The sequence below is a fragment of the Lissotriton vulgaris genome, chromosome 10 (assembly GCF_964263255.1).
Source record: "Lissotriton vulgaris chromosome 10, aLisVul1.2, whole genome shotgun sequence".
NCBI lineage: Eukaryota > Metazoa > Chordata > Amphibia > Caudata > Salamandridae > Lissotriton > Lissotriton vulgaris.
In genome coordinates this window covers 411821268-411846569 of record NC_141698.1, presented here as the reverse complement: position 1 = coordinate 411846569, position 25302 = coordinate 411821268, and the positions used below count along the sequence as shown (strand labels likewise).

The 25302-nt window shown below is 45.5% G+C and overlaps 1 protein-coding gene across 1 annotated transcript in view; it reads left to right on the top strand.

Annotated features, from left to right (window-relative positions):
• The window catches only part of ALG1 (ALG1 chitobiosyldiphosphodolichol beta-mannosyltransferase), a 442794-nt gene that overhangs the window by 31158 nt on the left and 386334 nt on the right, over positions 1 to 25302 (top strand). The window contains exon 2 of the mRNA XM_086941231.1: positions 1865 to 1942. Coding sequence (XP_086797357.1) covers positions 1865 to 1942 — 78 coding nt within the window. The remainder of the gene's footprint in view (positions 1 to 1864; positions 1943 to 25302) is intronic.

The window sequence follows — 25302 nt, the reverse complement described above, 5'->3', positions numbered from 1 at the left end:
AAGCAGGGCAGGGGACAGAGGCACAACAAGCAATGAGGGGGCAGGGGCAGGAGAGCAATCACAAGCAACGAGGGGGCAGCAAGCACAAGCAAAGAGGGGGCAGGGGGGCACAGAGGCACAAAAACCGTATCACAAGCAGGGCAAATCAGAGGCACAAAAAACCAGATCACAAGCAGGGCACAGAGGCGCAACGAGGGGGCAGGGGCAGAAGAGCAAGCACCAGCAACGAGGGGGAAGCAAGCACAAGCAACAAGGGGGCGGGGGGCACGGAGGCACAAAAACCGGATCACAAGCAGGGCAGGGCACAACAAGCAACGATGGGGCAGGGGCAGGAGAGGAAGCAAAAGCAACGAGGGGCGGCACAAGGGAACAGACGCACAACGAGGGGGGGGCGAAAGCACGAGGGAACAGACGCACAACGAGGGGGGGGCGGAAAGCACGAGGGAACAGACGCACAACAAGGGAACAGACGGCAAAAAACTTACCTGCACAACGCCATGACACCACCATCTTTCTCGGAGGCGAGGCAGAAATGCCTCGGAGAAAGCAGCGTAGTATTCTGATTCGGAGGGGGGGGGGCGGGGTTTTCTTTCTCTCCTCTTTCCATTGGCTGGAAGTAAAATTCCAGCCAATGGGCAGAAGAGAGAAAGAAAACAAGAAAGAAGCGAAAAAAGACGCCCCCGAATCGGAAAAAGACAGGGCTTGAACGAAGTGATGCCCCTCTCCTCCAATGGCTGGCCTCCATTTAGGAAGCCAGGCAATGGAGAAGAGGGGCGGGTTCAAGCCCCCATACTAAGAAACATTAAATCTCGGACCAAGACTGCGCAAGTGCAGCCTATGGTCCTCGACCTAAAAAGGACATTTATTACATATACATGGCCAACAGGTATATTTGCTACTCGATCTCAATTTTTTGTTTCCCCTGGAAACTAAAAAGAGGGCACCAGAAATGTAATTACTTCAATTCTGTCAATTTCCGGCCAATCAACGGAAGCGCTGTATAATTAAGAATATGTTGCTGCTAGACAAGTAGGCGTCTTATTGTATTTTTCATGGGCAGCATCAATGTCAAGGAGCCTGTAAAATTGTCTGTAGAAAAGAAAGGACAGCTCTTAGGATTTCTTTTTACTGTCAACCCTGTGCGACCTGGGTAGTTCTCATTTAAACCTATCTTCCTTGTCTCCTTCATCCTTCTATCCCTCTCTTCAGGATAAGGTCTAACGTGCTCAACCAATCCTCTGTGGAGGGCTTGATCGGCAGGTCAAAATTTCTCCTCTTGACAAACCTCCCAGCTTGACAGCCTCTAATGCTTCTGTGTCCCTATCCATCTTTTTGGCTCTTTCCAAAGGGCGTTTTCCCTCACTCAGAAATGTAATTGGGACAGAGGACTATGTTTTCTACAGGGATGAGGTTTGAACTATCCTGGGGTCCAGCATAAAAATTAATTTATTTTCTGTCATGTGCAGATCGTTCTGGTATGAGAGCGTCATCACAAATCAATATTAGAACTCTGAACTCTCTCATTCTGACAGATGCCCTTTACTTCTAAAGTGCAGGGTAAGAAGGTACTGTTAACCTTATGGTTGTTATTGCATTGCCAAAGACTATTGTGTCCAAAAGAGGTGGGGTTATAATTTAAAGAAGGTGTTAATTTCCTCTGTTATGGTAAGTTCAGGCTCTAGTTTACATGTAGCCATAGCAGAAAATGGTAAGCAAGCTCTTTTTTGTTTTTGATTTGGGTTCAGTCAAAGCAAACACAGAGTTTCTGGAGAAGTGAATGATATATTCACTTTGACATTGAGCCATTATTTGTGAAAGTAAACATATATTTTTAAAATAAAGTTTTTTTTCTTTTTTTCTGAAGGTACAAAACCACATAAGGATATCCTATCTAACGAGAGGATAAAGATTGTGCCAATTTCTGAAGTTAACCTGTGGAAAGGTAAATATAATGTATTTTGAGAATTTAGACGGGCGATGTGGAAATGGAGACAACTACCTGTAGTTTTACATCTAGTGATGAGGCAAGAATATTCTTTGTAAAATTGTATTGCCCATTAAAAGACTAGTTATAGGATTTCAGGCCAATATTTGCAATTATGCATTGATCTAATCATCATAGTCCTCATCAGGAAATCTTTATTCGGGTTAATTAAAACCACAAAAGATACAGATTAAAAAAATGCATAAAATTATACTGCAATTGACGATTATTTACAATCAATCAATCGATCAAAACATTTGTAAAGCGCACTACTCACCCGTGAGGGTCTCAAGTCGCTGGGGGGAGGGGTGCTGCTACTGCTCGAATAGCCAGGTCTTGAGTAGCCTCCTGAAGGTAAGTAGTTCCTGGGTCTGCCGTAGGAGAATGGTAAGGGTGTTCCAGATTTTGGCGGCGAGGTGGGAGAATGATCTGCCGGTGGTCGCTCTTCGGATGCGGGGGACGGTGGCGAGGGCGAGGTCGGCGGAGCGGAGCTGGCGGTTCGGGGTGTAGAAGGTGAGTTGTCTGTTGAGGTATGCCGGTCCGGTGTTGTGGAGTGCTTTGTGTGCGTGGGTGAGGAGCTTGAAGGTGATCCTCTGGTTGACAGGAAGTCAGTGCAGGTCTCTCAGGTGGGGTGTGATGTGGCTGCGGCGGGGGATGTCGATGATCAAGCGTGCAGAGGCGTTCTGTATGTGCTGTAGTCGTTTCAGGAGTTTGGCCGAGGCTCCTGCGTAGAGTGTGATTCCGTAGTCTAACCTGCTGCTGACAAGGGCCTGGGTGACCGTTCTTGTTTCAGTGGAGATCCACCTGTAGATCTTGCTGAGGGTGTTGAAGCAGGAGGATGAGATGGCGTTGACTTGCTTGGTCATGGAGAGTGTTGAGTTGAGGATGAAACCTAGCCTACAATGCTAGGTTCCATATTCTCAGTTCGCTATTTGGGCCCCGTCAGGCCAATGTTACAAATAGTGTTACTACGAAGATAAAATGATTCAGTAAAAGCAATGCAACTGTGTTTGTAAAGTGCCTGTGCAGCAATCTTTTTAATACATTTCTTCCTCATGCACTAGACAAAGTGTAAATATTTAACCAAACTATGTAGTGTTCCTATGGTGGTATCAGATCTGACTATCGTAAGCAAAACATAGAGTGACAAATCACTTCCTCCTTGGAGCTACATAGGCCTTACAGAAAAATAGTAGATGGGCCACTGATTCCTCTGCCTCATTACAAGCCCCACAATTTTTTTTTTTTAAACTTTGTTTGTAACTTTTCACCACAAACTGAGCGGTCATACACTGTTGCAAGGTTATTCTTCTGGGAGTGACCCCACACTTCCGTGGCATAGTCTGCACCACCTAAAGCTTTAGCATTATATATTTCTAAGGCAGGGGAAACAAACCTAGTAGAGGTAGGTTTGGACACTCCATGTATGGATGCATCAAATGTTGTGTTGGTGTTTTAGGGTACTCTTATTGATTTGCATGTACCAGGGCATATTAGTGGTCAGTTTTACTCCCAGGTCGAAATCCTTCACCCTTTCCAGTACTAGAGCCGCTATCTGTTTTAAGAGGATTAAGGGGCCCCAGAAATCTGGTTCATCTAGGAAGATATCCCTGGGCATCCGATCGGTGCCTTGCCTGAGGTAATGCCATTTATTGCGTGCAAGGTATCTGTAAGTGCTATCTTTAGTGGTTCTGCATTCATCAACAGAGAGTATGTTGCAAGTATATCTTCCCCACTATTACCATTATCAGTGTATGTGTATATATACAGGGCAACAGTCTTTTTGATCTATTTACAAGGCTGGATATGGCAATCTATATTACTTGAATTACTGCGGTTCCCTTTGACCATTATGTGCCAAAACATATTACAATCCTTTAGTTGTGCCACAGTGAGTACATCATTCAACTTCCTGCTATTTCTTCACAACTACTTGTATACTTTAGTAAATTTCCCTTGCATCTCTGATCAAACCTAGATTTTTAACTCTTAATGGCAGATATTAGGTTATTTTTAGCTCGTTTGCATTCCTTATTAAACCATGTATTGTGAATCTAATTACCTTTTGTGGGGCGAGTTCTCAGACCTTTGAAAATATTTAAGTAGGGATGCAAAAGAATTGGTGTGTATATTGACAACTACACAGTAACTGTTATCCAGAGAAGATGCCAGTCCTATTCTTTCCAGTGCCTCTACCAATTCCCTATATATCCTTGCTGGATGAGGGCGCATTTAACCACCCGGATTGATCTAATATAATATTCTCCTTTGTTTGCTTGTTGCAAAACTGCAGACGTGACAAATGCTCTCAATCTCTTTCTCTTTGTTTCACACTTTGATTACTTTTCTTGCTTTTCCAGGTCATTTAAATTCTTAACTTGCTTTTTACCACTGCCTTCACTGCATTTCTAACCAGGAAGGTAGTCCATTCAGCATTTTTTCTGTGAAGAACATCCTCATTCTACTCTTTTGGTTTGACGTTTTCTAATTTGCAGACCATTTAAAACAGGAGATAAATGAAGCACTTATATCTGATAGAGACTACTAGCCGCAGATTCCTTCACATAAAATTACCCCAGGCGTGAGACTGGATCTGTAAAACTTTTGCCACAGTATCCCTGCGCGCCGTGGGTGGGGCGACGCCACACGACTAAGCCCAGGCGTTGTCCGCGTACGTGACATCAGCGAGGTCACATAAGACCCAGCCCGGCGCGCCTACGTCAGTTTTTTCCTTTTCCGCATGCAACGCGGATCCGGTCCTTGCTACGGACCTGTTTGGGCCATCTTTTTTCCTTCCATTGTCCCTTCTTTGTGGAACAGTGTGCGAATGCCTTCGGAGCTTCAAGACTTGCACGTCGTGTGGGCGTCTTATGTCGGCGACGTACCCTTACCTCATTTGTATGTGGTGTTTGGGGGAGGATAACGACACCACTGATTGTGCGGCATGCCAACAGTTGAAGCCTAAGTCAAGGCGGGAGCGCCGTATGAAACTTCTCTCGACGCGGCTCTCCAGGTCTACGTCCACCCCTCGGTCTGCTTCGGCTGACGGCTTCAGATAAGGCCTGGTCGTCGTCTTCGCCCTCCTCCGATTTCACGTGTCGCAGTTGGGTGATGCGGCCTCGCGTGTCGTCCTATCCACCGTTTCCCTGGGGTTTGGGCGTCGAGAGTCCAGCTGGAGACATACATGGCAGCTTTGCAGGCCACGCTCGTGTCTCCTTCTCCTTTCCTTCCTGGGGCGTCAGCGGATCCCTTGCCTTGTGCGGGGCCCTCCGCGGCGGTGGCTCCAGCCCCGGCGCCGACTGGTTTGTATCCAGGCTTGGAGGATGTGGTGCTGTTGGGGTGCGGCTCTTGTGGGGCACCTCCTTCAGACCACGGCATCTCTGCCTCGCCACAAACTCCTGCTGGAGTCCCTGTGGTGGTGTCGCGGGAGGTCGCTGGGGCTCGGGTTGCATCCCCGATCCCCTCTGTGTCCTATGACAAGGTGGTCCTGTCTAAGGGCGCGGTGACGCCGCTACGGCGCCGGCAACGGCTGGACCGTGCAGAGTCACAAGGGTCCGTGGACCCTCCTCGTCACACTCCGGGTCGTGGCTGGGTGGGGACCCCTCGTCCCTCTACGGGACCCTCTCAATCCTCCCCACCGGCGGCTGCCTTGTCGGAGGGCGAGTCGGAGGTTGAATCATTCCTGGCGCTGCCACATGGTTTGCCGGACGATCTCCGCCGCATTCTGGGCTGTGGCTGGTGGAAGGCTTTGTGTCACTCCCCAGCTCCTTCTCGATCCTCCGTGCAAGCGGCTCCCCAGAGACTGGTCACTGCGTGGTACCTTTTTCATCGGCGTCGTCAAAGGGCGGTTCCCCGCCTTTCCTGAGGCAGGGGTGTTTGTCGGAAGAGCGGCAGGTCCCTCATTCTTTGGCTCCTTCTGACTTCCAGTTCTGGCCCTTGCCTGTCCCGCTTGGCTTCGGGGTCGTTCGCCTTAGTTTGCAGCCGTTGCCACCGAGGAGCTGCTTTCTCCACCGCAGGGCCCTACGGAGGCAGGTGCGGCTTTTGCCCAGGCGGTGTCCACGACCGTGGGCATTTTGCACATGGGTGACCCGGTTGCTCACTTTCCGGCGGACCACCTTTTGGAGATCTTACTTCCCTTTGAGGATTCGCTCCTTTCTTCCCTGACAGGGGCTTGGAGGCGTCCCGCCTCAGGGGATCCGGTGCCTTACCACCTTCTGCACCGGCATCTTCCGGCGCCGCTTGACCTGGCGTGCCTTTCCTTCCACCCCTCTGCTGCCAGTCTGCCTTTCCCTCCCTGCCGCTACTGTTGACTCCACTGTCCCAGGAGGCCTGCTGGCTGGATTCTTGGGGGCGCAACATGTTTGTCTCGACCAGCGCTGCCCTGCAGGCCCTTAACAGCTTGTGTGTTTTGGCTCGGACCTCCTGTTGTTTGTGGGACTTGGCTGAGTGTCTGGGATCCGCAGCCTCCCAAGAGACGGTTCAGGTGGACTTACGGCATCATGCTGTGGATGGCCGGTAGCTAGCAGCGTTTATTCCCTGCTCTGCTCTAGACATCTCAGAGGTGCTGGGCGGGCCATGGCTTCCTCAGTCGCCCTCTGTCGCCATGCTTGGCTTCAGGACGGCGTTTTCGCTGAAATTATTCGGGAGCGGCTCATTGATGTTCCGTTTGACGGCACCCTTTTGTTCCATGTCCTGGCTGACTCCACCATCCAAAGGTTCCTGGCGGGGCTCCGTCCTCCTCCTCTTTATCCTCTTCCGCCTTCCCCTCCTCAGTGACTGCTGAGTTGGGCTGGTTTTGGGCCTTCTTAGGCCGCTTGTTCTGACTGTGTAGTGTGCTTTCTGGCCATTGAGTCCTCCTTGGGATTTTGGCATTGTTGGCTGCTGGACGGCCCTTTGTTGCCTTTGTGTGTGTGTTTGCTGGAGTTGTTGCGCAGACTCCGCCCTGAGATTAGGCCTTCTGCTTTGCTTGGGCTGCTTGTCAAGCCTTCTGCGGGGTGTTTTTTTCCCCGTGGTCCTTTGTTTTTTCCGCTGCTGCGGAAGTTCTTCCAAAGAGGGTTCCCTTATCTTGGGACTTAACGTACCCTATGTGGGGTAGGAGTAGCTGTTATATAGCTTGCGCTCTGCTAGGGAGTTCTGGTCGCCTTCGGGTGCCGGTTCTCCGTGGCATTTCTGTATGTTGCTTTTGCTTCTTGTGGTCGTGTGCGCGACCCCTCTTAGTGTTGGGGCCGGGCATTTTCTCACCTTCCTGCCCCTGTCCTGAGGGCTGGGGTGATTCTGAGTGCTCCCTTGTCGGGCGTAGACTGCCCGGTCTCTCTGGGACCCGGCTTGTTCTTCTTGCTATTGGCAGCTTATGACTGTTGGTGCTGTTATGGCTGGCCTGTTGCCTTTCATCTATAGGGAGCTAGCCTTTCTTCCCTTTTTCCTTGGGCTTAATGAGTTTCTTCTTCAGCTTCTACCTCCTCTTCCTGTCTTGGCATTGGATGGAAGCGCTGTCGACTTGTGAGGGAGTGGGGTGCTTCGGGCCCTCTAGCCTTGCCCATGGTTCTTCTGCTGTGCGGGTACGGGCCTCTTCAAAGTCTTTTTCCTCATACACCCTCTGGGGTCAGTGGTGTTCTCCTTGTGAGGGTTTCTCTTGCCTGGCTGGGATTGAGTTTCTTTTCTAGCCCGCAGATCTGGTCCCCTGTGGGACTTTCTGTTCCATCCAGGCTTGTGGGGTCCTTTCGCAGACCCTCCTTACCTGTGGGTATGGCTAGGGTATCTATTCTACGTGAAGGAATCTGCTGCTAGTAGTCTCTATCAAATGTACGAGTTACTTACCTTCAGTAACGATCTATCTGGTAGAGACTACTCTAGCCGTAGATTCCTTCACGGCCCATCCTTCCTCCCTGTTCTGCGAGGACCCTTGTGTTGGTCTTCGGTACGTGCCTCCTGGTGGGGGGCTCTGTCTCCCCCGAGTCCCTTCTTTTCTCCTGACAGGTGGCTCCGTCTGGTTGCGGTTCATTCCTCCTCTTAGTTCCTTGGAGGATGGGGTTCCGGTGCTTCTGTGCCCAGCTGCTCTGGTTACTCCAGGTTTGGTGGGTTTACCTTCATTCTCTGTCCTTCCCTTCCCTCCCTTCGCTTCCTGTTGCTGCTGAGGGTCCTGGCCCCTCTGCTTTACTCCGAATAGGGGTCATCTGGCTAGGCCTTGCTCTTATTCCTTGGGGGGTGTTGCCCTCTATGCTGGGGTGGCTTGGAGGTTTGTGTTTCTGTCTATCTTGGGACTGTCTCCCCTTCCTTATTCTGGATGGGGGTGGTGGGCCTGTTGCTTGTTTCATGGTTTTTCCTTGTTTCAGGGGGAAGACTGTGTATGTACTGGTAGGGTGGCTGCTCAGGGCTCTGCTTTGTTCTTTCTTCTGCCCCCGCCTTTGGACACTGCAGTGTTGCACTGTTCCTTATGGTGTTGTTTCTCTCCTTTTTTCTACTCTTTCGCACACTGTTCCCATGCTCCCACAGTTTTTTGTCTGGTGGCTCCGCGCTGTGGTGCGGAAAAGTTCTCAGAAGAAAACTGGGCGCCCGGGTGGGTCTTATGTGACCTTGCTGACGTCGCGTACGTGGATGATGCCTGGGCGGAGTCTCTTGGCGTCACCCGATCCCCGGCGAGCAGGGATGCTGTGGCAAAAGTTTTCCGAATCCAGTCTCACGCCTGGGGATAATTCTACGTGAAGATAAATATCGGAAAATAGATGCTCATGGCAATGGCAAAAATAATATGTGGTAGAGGGGGTATTGAGACACTTCTGTTAGTTATATAAATAAATATGCATTTGAACCAAATGAAGTAACAGGATATACTCTGCAAGATGAATAATCGGTGGAGTGCTGTGAAGATACCAGACTCTTTGTTAAAAGGAAGTGGCGTTCTTCTTTTTTGAAGTGATCATAGTTGGGCAGCTCCAAGGCTGAAAATAGGGCCATCTAGTTTGCTTCTGCCAGCAGGGAAACAGACCTGACAATGAATAACTGCACAGGATCATATGCTAAACTTCTGCTAAACTTTAATCCAGCTTCCTTGATGTTCAAGTAATGGATGGCTTTGGAAAGCTGAACGGGGTGCGAATATCGAAGTTTAAGACTTTTTCAAATTGGCAGAATAGTTGTTTTGATGGAAGGGAAGTATGGAATGTGAAGTGGGGTAGCATTTTGAAGACTTTTAGTGTCTGATGATGTGAAGAGTTGGCTATAATGTTGTAGTCTGATTGGGTAACACCTTCCAGAATACCTTCACATGACTCTTGTGACCGGACTGCTGGCTGGAATCCCTGAATTAATCTTGACACTGGTGATCTCTCGAGCTTCATTGTAGTCCATTGTTTTTCATCAGCTTTGTTACTCCAGCCAGAGACCTGCCATACGCCAATGAGTCTTGATCCTTCTCCATTAGAACAGTCCAACTCGACTGCCACAAAACGTCCTTTCCAGACGAAAACACAAAACCCCCCTAGTCTGGTTGTAGTTAACGGAGGTCTCATTAGTGAGGTATAGCTAGAGTACTGTGGAAAAGTGAGAATAGGACCACATTTTGGCATAACCGGGTATTTTCTGCAACAACAATAAGACGTTGGAAGAATTGCTTGTATTAATGCTAGCAATCGCTTGTGGCCGTACCCATTCCTTTTTTCACCCAAAAAGCCACTACAGTGAACTGCCATATGCAAATTAAACGTGGTTCTGTCTTAATAGGAACAGTCGATGGCATGGCAAACCATTGCTGAATGAGTGCATTTAATCATTTTTGCTGGGATTGATTTCTGAGAGCTTGTTTACTAAGCAGGATTGCATGGCAATCAACTACTGTTAGCATATTTGCACAACATAGAGGCTATTACTGTATCACACTGCAGGAACTAAAGCAATGCTATGTCTAATTAGTGCAAGTGCTTCCCTGTGAGCACATACTGTATTAGTCATGTTGTATCATTATGACTGGATGCCTGCAGAAAATATTATTGTTGGGGCCTACAGGTTCATACCTGAAATACTGTCAGGAAGAGTAGTTAGTGAAGTATTCTAACCTGTGTAGCAAGACCCTACACCTTACCTTGTATATCATCATGCCTAATGAAAGATGTAATGTATAACACCCTTCCGCCATAGGGCTGGAAAGCAGATCACAGTGGAATGGTGGCTGCAGGCGCATAATTGTGCTCTTGTAAAACATACACAATGCCTGGTTCTAAAGGTTCCAGAGATCTCTTAACAGGAAATATACTAGTCTCACCCTCAGGTAGCACACACCAATCTTAATACTTGCTTGGACAAAGGTGCTGGTGGTATAACATCAACAACACAAATAAATAAATGAATACCATAGGAAGGATAAGGAACAATAGAGCCAAACCAAGCACAGAAAAAGCAAACGTGTCTTATCTGACTGCCAAAGGAAATTAAAAGAAGTTCGAAAAGGAGTAAACTAACCGTTATTGTAGCAGTCTGTTGTAACCAATTTTATTTGGTTGGTGATGTTGAAAATGGAAGAGAAATGACTTACTGTGAGTCTCATTAGTGAGAGAGGCTCTAAGTTGTGTGGTAAAAATTACAATTTTTTGCCATGGTTAACGGATTTACCTTGGGCATTGTTATTTGTATGGTTGTGTCTATGGTTGCACGTCCTACAAAGTGTCCCTGGAATAGTAGCCCTGTGCTGATCTGCCTCCGATGTAATCCTCTCTTTGGAACACAATATTCTTCTGCCAAGGACATTTATGTCACAAGTGTCCTGAGATGTGTTCCACAATATTTTTTGTGTTGCTACTCTGCAATGAGATGGACTAAAATATCAATATTCAAGAATGGTAATATACTCTTACATACCTCCGACACAACTCTAGAACTCTTCTACCAGATTTTCCATAAGATAAAAACACCTTTCACAAGCAGAGCTCCCGACTAATCTGAGCGCTTCAACCAATTCCCCTACAGTTTCACCAGAATGCAATCATCACACACTCTTACAACACCCAAACCCCCTTCTCCCAAATCATTCACACTATTAATACTCGCCTGAACAATACCACAGTGATGCTTGTGAGAGGTCCCATTTCTTCTTTGTAAGTTATGGATGCACACACTATAATCCAACTGCACGACGTGATGGAATACTACCCCACCGTTCAAGCAACGACCATCAAACCCCATTGGCATCCAGAGAAGACAGTTATTTTGATATTCCGATAGCCATGAATTTTCCAACCACACCCCACAATACCCATAACCAAGGCACTCCAGTATGCCAGCCCTCTAGACTCTGCCAGACAAACAATGCGAATGCAACTGACCAACCCAATAATAAAGCTATCAGAACAGGCATAACCACCGTCCTCTACACTCCACACAATCAAAACCCATGTCAAATTCACATACATGCATCTCATGATCACCACAAAACATAACCAAATTAAGCGACTGGATGGTAAACCAGCACCAACTGAGAACAAAAGGTTCAAGCCAACAGATGCACACCCCCATCAAGCACACACCTGCAAGACCGATTACACCAACTCCCGCTTACAGAAAAGACATAGCTTACACAAACAGAACAGGACACCTAAGAGATTGGCAGTTAGAAAAACCCAGACGCTTCCCATGTGTCTGACCTGAATGCTAAATACAACATATTTCACAGTGGCACAACCGTCTTGCTCGGCTGGAACACATAATAGTCAACCTTAGGCAGGATATGAAAATGATCACAACAACCCTACAAACGGCCCTGTGCACCATACATGATTGTAAGCCACAGATGCTGCTTGGATTAGATCCCAACCATGATAACCAATACCTTGCAACCCCAAATCAAACATGCAGCCCTGGCCAACAAGACCAGTGTCTGATGGTACCTGCCGGCAAAAGAGAAAACGCATTCCGTTATCCAGGTAAGAAATTCCTGACTTGTTATAGACATACCAAGAAACCTCCTAGAATCCCATGGCACTTTACTCCAACATACTGACCTTTATACACGCCAACCAATGTAGAAAACTAGTCAAAGATCGACATATTAAACCACAGAATCTAATCACAATCCTATCCTCCCTGACCATCTAAATAATCGCCAGATAGCAGTGACAAAAACTTAAATGCATGTTATACAATTGCAGGTTGGCTACCGACAAACCACGAACTTAGCCAAGGCGATCACGACATACTATTCTTGACTGAAACATTGCTTAATCCATTGTCCATACCCATTTCAACCTACACTGGAATGACCAGAGGGACCCACAGATCTACATCTTAAAAAAACTTCCTTAATGACCAAAACCTCATCCAAGCATGCACTGAGCTAACACATGGCAAAGGAGGCCACACTTGATCTAATCATATCAAAGATTGGAGCCTTAAGCATGGACTCCCTGAACCCAAAGGACTGGTCAGACCTCACCAAATAGTATTTCATCTTACTATACGAACACAAAAAATAGAGCTCTAGGGATCAAACCCATACATTGGGCTAAACACACTAAAAACACAATCAAAGATGAGCTTGCCTACCTCTATCTTAGCAACCATTTGCTTCCTCGCGATCTGCAGAACTTGCAAGATCTAACCGACTACTACAACAATAACATGACAGACATAATAGAGGTAGCAGCCCACACCTGGTTCAACAAGAACCTAAATAAAGAAAAAAGACCATTCAACTTGAGGAGAGTCTATGGAGACTTGAACCCTCCACCTTTCAGTTTACCTAACTGTGGAGGAAAAAAATAACACCCACAAAAAAATATATGGAATGCTAACGCATCTTTCTTCAGAATTCAACTTGATTCAGCCATTAATAGATCATGTAAACACCTTCAAATCATCAAAGAGGTCAGCTCCAACAACTCCAATATCATTACAAACCTCTCCACGGAGAAATGGAAAGCCTTTGCACTCTTTTTTGAAGACAAAATACTGGAAATCGAAAGAGAAATGGCCTTCGGCAATGAAAAGAATCAAGGGTGGCAAACAACAACGAACAAATAACTCACTTGTAGCCCACAAATCCAGCAACACAGAGGTTTATGTATATCCCAAAAACAAAAATGAAGCCACAAGGAACAAATTCAAATCCGTAGATGAAGAGGAAATTGGCAATATCATCATGTCTTTAAAACCAACGTCACAAATCAATGATCCACACCCCTCTACAATCGGAAACATTTCTGCCAACTTGTCTCCACATTTGGAAAACAAAATCACAAACACATCTCTAACGCAAAGTATTATACCAGATTGCACAAAGATTGCACAAAGATTGCGCAAGTAACTCCCATCCTGAAAAGCTTGGCACAGATCTAAATACCAACCCAAGGAAACTATGCTACTCCGGCAGACATGCATCAACGTGCTGCCACAAACATTTTTCTTAGATGCTGATTTCCTATGTAGAGTACTTTGAATGTCTTAGAACGGACTCTGCAGTAAAACCTGAGAATGAATGACCTGAATCAGGATCTGATGTTCATGTACAGCGCTCTGATACCCATGGGTAATGTTCCCCACTTTATGAAACTTTCTAAATAAATACTTGGTGGGAACCCTCTGCTGAACATGGGGTCCACACCTTGTTACCTCTTTTGAACTTGTATGATTTCTTTCTCCATGTCATGGTATGACTAGAAGTTTGTGACAGTTGAACATAACTTGGCTCTTAAGCCATTTTCCTGTGCTCCTGCTACTCTACAGAACTTGATCCAGGGCTTCAGATGTGGCCTCTACCTTTAGACTCGAAACTTCAGATTGGGATTCAAGATATGGCCTCCACACCTGGACTTACTAGTCTAAGTGATACCTCAGATGATGCCCTCAGTAATGCCCATTTGAAGTATTGGAGATGCACTGCAACAAAACCAGTTTAGACGGTGCAACTTTTGGTACACATTTTCATCAGTTTACCTCTCATCAGAGGATTGTCACAGGCGCCTGTCGTCTGCAGGAAGGAGGGCAAGGAAAATATACCTGAGAGTCCTTCCCAGCATTCTTATTGTCCCATGTGATTATCTGTCATATCCGCATGGAGGGAGTTTGTTGCGAGTGGTTGCGGGAGCCAGTCAGGGTTTTGCGGTCATCCAGCAGTCAGCAGCAGAGTAGCGCGGAGTCAAGCGGAGCAGGAAAGCGGCTGCTCTTCTGCCACTGCCGCCACCGCCACTACTGCTGCGGGGTGGCAGGAGCGCCGTGTAAAAACGTAAGGGGAAGGCGGAAGGCAGAAGGCAGAGGTGCGAGGTGCTGGAAAAAGACCGTCCCCTTCGCTCTTGGGAGACTGGGGGAACCGCAAAAGGCCGTGAGAAGGGGCGGAGCCCGGTTTTACCAACAGGGCCTGGGGAGTCTAGTTTCCCGCCGCCCCCGGGACACCCCCAGCTCACCTCACCTCACCCCACGACGCTCCAGCCGCTCCCGTTGCTCCTGTGCTGTTGTAGCATAAGCATACGCCACTGCCAATTTTGTGATACACTCTGTAAACACGCTGCAAGGGCAGAGAGAGAGGGCAGCAGATTCCGAGAGGCAGAGAAGCGGTAGCGTGGCAGCTGTGGAAGTAGTAAGCCTTTAACAAAGAAGGAACAGAGAGCCTGGCTGCAGGGCTGATTAGGACCAGGATCAGGCCAGGATTGGACCATCGTTTGCATTAACAATTTTGCTTCACCCCATGTTGCATGCCACCCAGTACTAGGGGCACAAGGCGCTACAAGGAGGGCTGGAGGGAAGGTCTGGAAGGATTTGAACAAGCTGGGCACCATCCCGAAGGGTCCAGTCAGGGAAACCAGCCACTCCAGCCAAAATCAGCTAAAAAACAGTTAAATCTGAACAGTAGATAACCAGAAAAAACACCTACTCCTACCAAAAAAAACCTACCAAACCTACCAAAAAAAAGCCATTTCTAGCTGTTACCAATCCTGATTATTAAGACCCAAACCAAGAAAAACAAAGAAATCAAATAATCAAGGAAACTTGTGTCAAAGTACAATAGAATAAAAACAATACAAAGCAATTAAAAAGTAATCAACCCCCGGAGGTAAGCAAGCAAGTCTACAAGAAACATACAAAAGCGAAACAAGTAGACAGAGGAGCAACAAAAGAGACCATACAGTGCATAACCAGTATAATCAATCTGCACGAATCAGCCGGCCGTGACCCACAAGACCCATAAGATCAGGGACAAAGAATGCTATAAGGTCAGGGAAAAGCAATAGCAAGTGCCCCGGCAAAATGGCGCAGGATCAACAAGCACAAATCTATAAACACTACAGATAACTTGTTGCTGGAACAGGAAGAGCGCCTACTAGGAGACCTGACTCCAGAAGGGACTGGCTTAGGAACCGGCAGAAAGAAAGAGCTCCCAACCAAAAATATACACTATCTTCTCATTTCTAAAAGAACCTGGCTCTTTCCTAAGTACCTCAAACAGCAATCTCAAGGGCCTGCCCTCGCCAATGGAGCCAGAGGGATGCTCTCAAAGCTCCATGATAGGAGGAGAAGGAAACAAAAAAAAGTGGAAAAACTTGGAATTTGCACACCCCAAGGAAAGTAATGCATAAACTGAAAGGCCCGACAATGGTGACAGCGGGGCGGACAACAACATGAATATATGTACCAGCAACGAAATGGGTTACCCGCTTGAGCCAAAGATAGTAATACAAACAAATGTGCAGTCAATTACCATAGTAACAGGGGCTGAGAATAGCAGCTATGAAACCAACACTAATAGCAAAACAGACCCATGCAGGACCGTAGAGCCAAAAACTCCAAGACTGTCATTTAAGGAGCCTCCAAAGGTGCTGGATCAAACAAAATCCAACCCAGGAGGCAACATCAGTACCGTGGCGGTAGCTCCCGCCACAGACCAAGACCAGGACATAGACCAGGTGAAACAGCCAGACCAAAACCACAATCAAATGGGAGGGTGCAGAGAGACAGAAAAAACGCTGGAAAGAGAGCATACAGAGGTAATCGAATTTGCAGAAGAAACTGGAATATCTGACCCAATCCAGGCACATGACCAATCAGATATGTCCAACATAGAAGATAACTCCCAGCTAACAACAGAGGAGTGGGAGAGGCTAGTAGCTTCATTCTCACCAGCCATCAGTCAGGCCGACGACATCACAGCAGACAACAAACGAGAACCTGTCACGATCCCATCAACCAAAAAACACCCAAAAAGCCCCGAAGTATTGTGGTCGTCCTTGTTAAACACGCTTCAATTATCAATAAAGGCTATGCAGTACCACTCGGAAAAAATGGACATCCAACTATCCCGCTTAAATTTTCTGGCCATACATGTAGCCAAAATTGACAACAAGCTGGTAGACATGAATGGTATGATTAAGAGGGTACAAGCGGAAACAAAAATAGAGAAGCCGAGTTGCGCCTGCTACTCAATCGTGGACAAACTTACAACAATCACACAACTTCTGGGAGGCATCCTGTCGATCTAAAAAAGACAACGGAAAATGCAAGCAAAATTAACCCAGAATTCGAGAAAGAATCATCTAAACAACACCTCAGACATTTAAGTGAACAGCTAGACATTGCAAACCCGCAGAACACTCCAAATACGTCCAACAGTCAAAGAGGAGAGTGCGAGTCAATCCGCCCAAACAGTCTGGAAGTTAGCAAACCTATCCACAAAACCTATGCAGTAGTTACAGGGAAACCCCCAAGGCAGTCCGCCGATAATCAAAGGAGAGAAGCCCCTGTGCAAGCGAACATGCAGCCAGGTCATACGCTGGGGCAAACATCAGGCACTTCTATTCTCCAAAGTCCTCATAACGAAAACACTCTGAAAGTAAGTAAGGAAGAACTTAGGGCAGAAAACAAAAGAGCTCAAACAAAAAAGGAATGGAAGAAAAAAGACTGCAGATATAAAAACATTCTTCAAAAAGACAATTACGACCACAGAAGAAGAGGAAGTAGCTGAAACAGAAAGCCCAACCGCGATTACAAGAACACCTCCGGTCAAGGAGACGGTAAAGACAACACAAAGGGAGAATCCCACCCACTTAACTTTAAGGGTAGGACTGTCGGAAGATGGAAGCAAGGGTTCTCCCCTGAAGCAGGGATCCATAGCAGCTGACTACATGGTAAACCGAAAAGGGCAGGGGGAAGAGCCAATACCTGGCAAGAGACACGACTGCACTCAGACTGAAATAATCACAGAAGACCGCAAAAGACAGGAGGTCGGGCAGGCGGAAGCCGATAGAGGCATAATCCTGTTCATTCCTGAATACAAGTCAAGAGGCAGAGGGGACACGCTCAATCGAGGTAATATCTTACGCCTACAATCGACTTTCAGCAGTCTGACCGATATGAGCACTAAAGATTTAGAGGCAATGGAATGACCCATTATAACCATCTGTCAGATCATGAGGTTACCAAAACAACATGGGCGAGGAACGAGACAGCAATGAGAATAATGGAATCAGAATCACGCTTTCAAACCTGGGGGATACGCCTAAAAACATTGGAAAAAATAGGGTACCCGGAACCACTACGCCAGGCATACAATGAGCGACAAGGCCAAAGCCCATTAAATAAATAAACTCCATCAAAAACTGAAATTGTCCTAAAGGGGGCCAGAAGCTTATCAGTCTCAAGGATGAATTCACAGACCAACAGGCAAGTGCAACGGTCACTTGGACAAGATGACTGGAACTGGATTGCTAGGACAATCAAAACAAGGGCCCCAAAGTCTTGACAAAATACTCAACTGAACATCTCAATTCAACGACAATTAAGAATATGTTCCTGGAATATAAATGGCCTAGGGAACAAAAAAGACGACCTTCAGCTTCTTCTCTATCTCCAAAAATCAGATCTCATTGCCCTCCAGGAGACCTGGCTAGAACAACCACATCAAATCCAGGGCTTTAATGCATATCATCTACCAGCGACAAGAAATTACAAATATGGTCATCTAAAATGGGGCTTAACAATATACACTGCCATAAAGAGCTTCAAAGAATCCAAGAATATAAACGTGAAACAGTCAGGCAACAATAGCATACTCACAATAGAACTGGAAGCATGGGGAAAAGATCAAAAACAATAGTTAATATTGATGAATGTATACTTACATCCCCAGGAGTAGAACGCAGGAATGAACCTCCTGACGGAAGAAGTGTCAAAAACACTGGTAGAGGTGGCAACACCCAACCTCATAGTAACAGGGGATTTTTAATATGTTCCTTGGAGGGCTCCAAACAAGGGATACACTCCTGGAAGACCAGTTCTGGGCGTGGGACATACCCCAACAGGCGACAAGTAAATGGGACAAACAAAATCGGCTGGCAAGGGACAGCGTAAAGGACCCAGAACACCTTAACCTGGTAGCTTTAAATGGCTGCTTCGTAAATGATACCCCCCCGTCAGCCACTTTCCACAACTCGACTGCCAGCTCTACCTTAGACTTCACATTTTCATCTCTTCAACTTTTTGGGAAAGTCACGGACTTCCAAATAAGAACAACGTCAGCCAGCGACCATCAGCCGCAAGAATTTACCCTCCACTTCCAGGGGGCTGTGCTATCCACGCCATTAACAAACTTAGGATGCTCGCTTTAGGTGGCACAGAAAAGAATAAAATGTAACACGACCAACTTGGAAGGCTTCATAAATGACACAAAAAGCCGGTGGGAAAAAAGCATTGCAAACCAGACTGACTATCTAAGAGCTTGGGAGCAATTTACGAGCAGTCTTGGACGGGCACACACAAGGAAATCTAAGATCCACACAACGCCAGTTTCCCCAAGCCTCCGAAGACATACAAAGCGTCTTGAATCAATGGGCAGCCATGACAAGGCCATAAATAAAAAATATCAATATAAAGCTCCTTAAAAGAAACATTAACAAACTACTGCGGGAATTACACAGAGACGGACCGGACATCGCGGCTCAAAAGGAACTGCAAAAACTAAAACAGAGCAAAAAGAAAATAATTTGGCATGAAAAAAGGGAAGCAGAGGAAAAGCTATGGGCTAGGCTTCTTCATGACGCAAAAGAAAACAACACAAGCAGAAGATTCTGGAAAACAGTCCACACACTCCAGAATTCAAGAAGTCCCAGCATTGATTCTTACTTAACTGAGGAAGCCTGGACCACTTACCTCCAGCCCCACTTCAATACAGCGCCAAAGTCTGCCATAACTAGGCGACTAGAAAATGACAGAAAAACCTCAAGCTTGCACCCCACAACTGGCCATTACTTCATTGGCGCTCACCGAAAAACAAATCATAGGTAGGATTGCGGAAGGGAAGTCGGAGGGGGCTCCAGGTCCCAACGGGATCCCTCCCATTTTGTACATACAAAACCCGCAATACTGGGCAGCGGCCTTACTGCCACTTTTTAATCCGATCATAGACACTGTAACAATTCCAGCATCATGGAAAGGCTCTTTAATAGCGCCAATTCACAAGAAAGGCAACATTAAGGACCCTAAAACTACAGACTTGTTGCCTTAATTGACAATGAGGCCAAATATTATGCTGGTCTTCTTTTAGAGGCGCTCACGGAATGGTCGAATGAAAACGCTGTAATCCCCATCACCCAGACAGGATTCCGCAAACAAATGAGAACAACATCAAACATTCTGGCTCTATCACTCCTTATTGACGCCATTAAGACAGCCAATCTGCCCCTGTACGTATGTTTCATCGATTTTACTTCAGCGTTCGACAACATCAATAGAAGGTCGAAGCTGAAAGAAAGGAAAATTCCACCTGGGATACTAACACAGCTGATTTCACTACACACGGATACATGGGTCCAAGTTAAGCTGGGACCAGGAGACCGCCTGTCAAGGAAAATATGGACGACAAAGGGCCTTAAACAAGGGTGTGTGTTAGCACCAACATTATTCAATATCTTTATGTCTTACCTTGCACAGCAGCTCGACGAAAGTAACTCTCATGCCCCAAGCATAGGTGGTCTTACCCTCTGTAATCTAATGTACGCTGACGACATTGTGCTGATCAGTAGAACACCGATAGGGCTACAACATCTAATCAGCATAACTTTCTATTACTCAGCAGTGAATAGCCTAAGCATCAATTTCTCAAAAACAAAAATAATGATGATAAACGCCAAAACATCTTCAGCAAGATTCTGCTGGCACCTGTGAGGGCTCACACTGGAAACAGTGGATGAATACAAGTACCTGGGCGTGATTGTGGACAGAAAGGGTTCATTCCGACAACAAAAGGAAGCAATAAAACGGAAAGGAACCAGCATAGCGATTGCACTAGGGAGCCTCAAAATGAAAGCAGTCGGCCGCAGCTTCACACCCCTTGCTTCAAGTGATTCAAGCAAAATTAACTCCGGCCATAACTTACGGAAGCGAATGCCTCCTAGGGAGGGACGCTCAGCTACTGAAAAGCTCAATAGCGAAGGCCATGAGAATGATTTTTAGCCTGCCCAACTACACCTCGCAGGCACAAATAAGGCTGGAATTCGGCCTGAGAAATCAAACGCTAGAACGAATGGGTGCCTATGCCAAAAGATGGCACAAAATCCAGGGAGGAGAAGACGCAAGTCTGAATCATTACCTATGGAAAGAGATAGAAAGTAAGAGCAACAGCGCAGCTGCAAAATATCTAAAGCATTCAATAAGCTCCTTGTGCCTACAAGAAGCCTGGAAGTGCAATGGGTCCCACAACACCATCAAACAGCTAGTCAACAAATCAGTAAGATCAATCTCGTTAATAGAGGTCAAAGCAAGCCTAGCCAGCAGGGCTCCTGGTTGAATAGGTATCCAAAACTACACCAGCAGCTTCTGCCAAAGCTATTTAGGAGCTGGGTTCACCAGGCGCACAAAGGAGAAGTTTGTACGTTTACGGCTGGGCTTACTTCCATCACAAGATCATCTTCCCCCATGGAAAAGGCCCCAAGCGACAATGAACTGCCGAATATGCAGGAACGCAAAAGAGGACATCCCGCACTTAATATGCACCTGCAAAGGTCTGGACAAAGAGCGCAGATATCATCTAAAACCGCCCCTAAATAAGCTAGGAATCAGAACATGTCAGCAGGCGGTCAAGGCTTGCTTTGATGGAAAAAACATTCAACTAGCAAGCCATCTTGTCAAATTCTTGGAGATAGCGGAAATGAAACAAGAACGACAGAAGGCAGGCAATGGATGAAGCAAACCCAAAGGGGCAAAGAAAATCTAACTACCTACTCAGTATGGGCAAGGTATAGCCACCTTAACAAAAGCCAGCCTACAATAAAAAAGTAAAAGCTGATCGCTATGAACTAAAAAACTTCCTCGAACATCATTATAGCGCGGCTTAAATCCAGACTTTTAACATAGCCACCTTAGGCTATATAAGGGACTTAACTCTATTTTCTTTAATCCATGCCCAGTGTAAAAGAAGAGTAAATCTCTGTAGAAAGTTTTATCTGCCACATGAAGCGATTATCATTTTATATTTTCTTTTTAACAATTGTATTTAAATAATGTATTATATGCTACTCTTTGCAACGGTTTTAATTAACTAAGCAATAAAGATTACTTACTTGCATGGCGGGAAGCCAAGGGTTGGATGATGCTGCGTACTAAAGGACAAACTTTTTTAATCTCAACATCTGCAATTCTGTCTGTAGAGCAATTACGTTATTATGCTTGAGAAGTACAAGATGAAGAACGGATGTATTAAAATGCCTTTAAAACAACTGCTACCAGTAAAACATATATTTCCCCAACATATGCATGTTAAAGGTGATAGAAAATACAGCTTACAGGGTTTCTTAATCTTTATTAAAATATATAGATTTAAAGTATTTCTCCAACAAGGCATCTTCACAAGCTGTGAATACTTCTAGGTCACAACCCCCCCCCCCCCCCCCCCCTCCACCCCTCCACACACACACTAGGAAAGACACACATTTTAATATTAAAAGTTCAGTTCATTTATGAAAACATTTGTCATGCTTTCACTATACTGAAAAACATTTCGAACATGGATGTGCAACCTGACAAAACAATATAAAACTGCAGAATAGAAAAAGATGACTGCTCTTTTAAATCATGATTCTAGGTTATGCTGTTCCTACTTTGATTAAACGAGTTCAGCAGTGGAGATGTCAATCTTACCTCAGTACTTTGTGCTCTCTAGCAGAGAAGGATGTTGGAAGACCTCGTTTTGTTACTCAAAGTTTTATGTTTTTTATTTTGGAGGCATTCTATTTTCATCCAAGTAGTTGTTTTGCCATTTTTTCTCACCTTAGTAAAGAGCAGATTTTGTTGTTTTTGAATATTACAACAGGTAAAAGGAGCAACTGAATACCATCTGTTTTCTTCAAGCTTGGGCTCTTAAGTATTGCCCCAGGGTGATAGGAGCATGTCCGCTAAAGATTGACATTCCAATTGCCAATACAATAACAATTGTATTGGTAAAGCATTTCCCCCATGGGACATCTTCTCGCAGAATAACATTGCAGCTTGCTGGTAACATTGATTCAGAAATCACTCCCCGAAATAGGCTTTACATGTCTGCAGTGATGGCTTATAGAGAGCCTGTCCCTAGACAAGTGCCTAGGAGGGACCTGCCCCTTGCTCTGTCATCTCCTGTGTGACTTCCAAGCTTCTCGCTAGGTTTCGGCAGTGCCTTCCACCCATCTCTGTTCCTGTTCTCCGACGTGAGTGTCTTTTAGGACTAAGGCTCTCTTCTGCATTGTCTAAGGCTCCAGCGCTTAATATTTCAGTCAGTGGGGCTGTATGGTAGCACGTGGACCTATTGGTGCATTAGGTAGAATTTGCTGAGAAAATCAGTACAGCAAAGCCATTACTTCTAAAAGGGAGGCTGCACATCTTTTTAAATTCTTTTTATTAATGAAGTGCCACCATGAAGAATATGAAGTACTGTAGGAGGCATCATAGCTGGCTCTGTTCTGGATGGGCATATTCTCTTGTAGATTTTTTTAGGCAACAATTTGAAGAAGTTCAGCGATGCTATGCAAGGCTTCTGCTTGCTCTTCATCCTTTATTATTGTAACTTCCAAGCTTTCCAGGAAATGTAACTTTCCATTGTGTTACATCAGACCCTACGCATGACACATTTGAACATGCACTAGCACTAAAGGAGTTTATTCTGACCCTTAAAGGCTGTTTAGCTGCAGGCTAAACAGATTTCTAGTACCCTGGTTCTGTGAAAGCGATTTCCACCGAGATTAAAAGAAAATCTAGGGTTCGTAAACACCTAGAAGGCAGATAATATTGTGCACCCAGCCTTCGTTTAATTGAGGATAGTGTAATAATATAGTAATGGCATAATAGAGACTGGTGAGAGGAACTGTAGCAACTCTTACCTTCCCCAAACAGAGTGATTCAAGCAACATTGTCTTCAGCAACACCACCCCTAAGAAACTGCATTGGCAGGCAGGGTACAAAAAATCTCTTTTGATGCTTGAGTGCTGGAGACTCCTATCACAACCTCATTCTCATGCATTTACGTTCAAATATGCTTCTCTTGCTGGGTCATGCATTTGAAGAATAATCTCTTGCAAAAGGGTTTTGCCGTCATAGTAATGCATGTAATGCAGGAAGCAACAGTCATCTTTTGCAAAACATTTGGGATAGACTAGCAAGGGCAATAGCTTACAAAGAGGCCGATTCTAAACAAGAGGTTCCTCGATCACAAAGTCTACATTCAAAAACAAAAGTTCAAGAGGATCACTTTGCAAGCCAAAACTCAGTTTCTCAGCCATTGTGGTTTCATAGTCTCGTATCTCCCCAACCACAGTTTGCACATGCTGGTGAGGTAGTTCCATAGGTGCTTCCTTTGTTTCACCATGGTTTTGGGACCGTAACAATTCTAGATAGTTTTGTTTGACTTGAGGTCTGCTATGAGGGATTTACAAAGTACCAGGCAAGAAGTGTAACATATCTTTGATAATTGTTACACGTCCATAATAGCACGACTGGGAAAGCTTCCTCATCATTTCAGATCTCCGGACAACTGCGAGCCTGCTCCACCATTTGAGTTTCTTTGAGAACTGGAATACGTTGTTGACTATTCTGTAAAGTCCACAATTATAGACCCAACACTGATAAAACTGATCTTGTCTGCAGGCAGGTACTAGACAGGTCTGAACAAGAAACAACATCTCTGGTAGGAACAAACACTGCTAGATGAGCAGATGGGATCTCCAGTTTCAAAAGCATCAAGACATCAGGGAAGACAAGATTTTTAACTCGCCACAGGCAGCTCAGTTGCTGACTTTGGTGGACCAAAAAGGACAAATCTGATTGGTTTCTGGAGCCACCGCATTGAAAAGAGACTGTTTTATTGAGTTCCTTTCTCAGCAATTAGGAAAAGCACTTGAAAGGTCTCACTACTCGGGCTGTTTGTTTTTTGCTGTAATTAATTCCTTTACTTTTTCAATTTTCTGGAAGTGAGAGTCAATTTGTTAATTCGCAAAGATTTTCTGTCCATACTTCAAGGAAATTGGTGTTGGTGCAAACAGACAATGCAATTAGCATGTTCTAAGCCTGAAAGGAAAGGTGAACAAGGTCTGTGGCATTTTCCCCACAACATTATTCTGCCAATTCAAATTGGCACTGTACCGTGCACAACAAGCGAGTTAAAATTCAGTAAAACATAGAAACAAGTTGTTAACCCGATCCAAAAGGATACCCATTTTGCTTATCTTTATTTATAGACCATGACTAAATATTAAGGTATAAGCGTCTAAATTAAGGGCTACTTCAGTATCTTGCTACCGTGTTAAACGTATGGGTAAATCCACAGGCTTTATTTGTTCAATCATGCTCAAGGTAAAAGCGTATAACAAACTAAAATATATAGGTGGATTGAAGTTTTGTTGCAAGAAAGAGTAAGCAAATAGAGCTAATACAAGTTGCCCTACAATCCATTCAATGTAAAGCTGCCAGATCAACCTTGATGTGTAACATCCCTTTTGCTGACTTATGTAGGGCTTCTACTTGGAATTTGGTTCATACCTTCTATGTTCATTATTTATTTGACTCCAGTGTTGTGGCTGACACTCAAGTGATCAGCTATCCCTTAGAAATGTGTTTAGCCTGGGGCTTAAATCCACCCTCCCCTTTGTAAGTATGGGCACTGCCCTGCATCTTTTTGTAAGGTTAAGAGTCTGTGGAGGACTCTGTGTTTGAGAAGCAAAACTGACTTACTTATAACAATAGTTTACATTTTGAGGGTAACTCTCCTCGTTCCAAATCCAACCCCTCATCATAGTGTTTCCCGTTAGTTCCATTTTCAAAGAAAGCCCTCGAGTAGAGTGGAATTTCTGGGGTTGAGCTCTCAGCGCTTTTGAAGGTTCCAC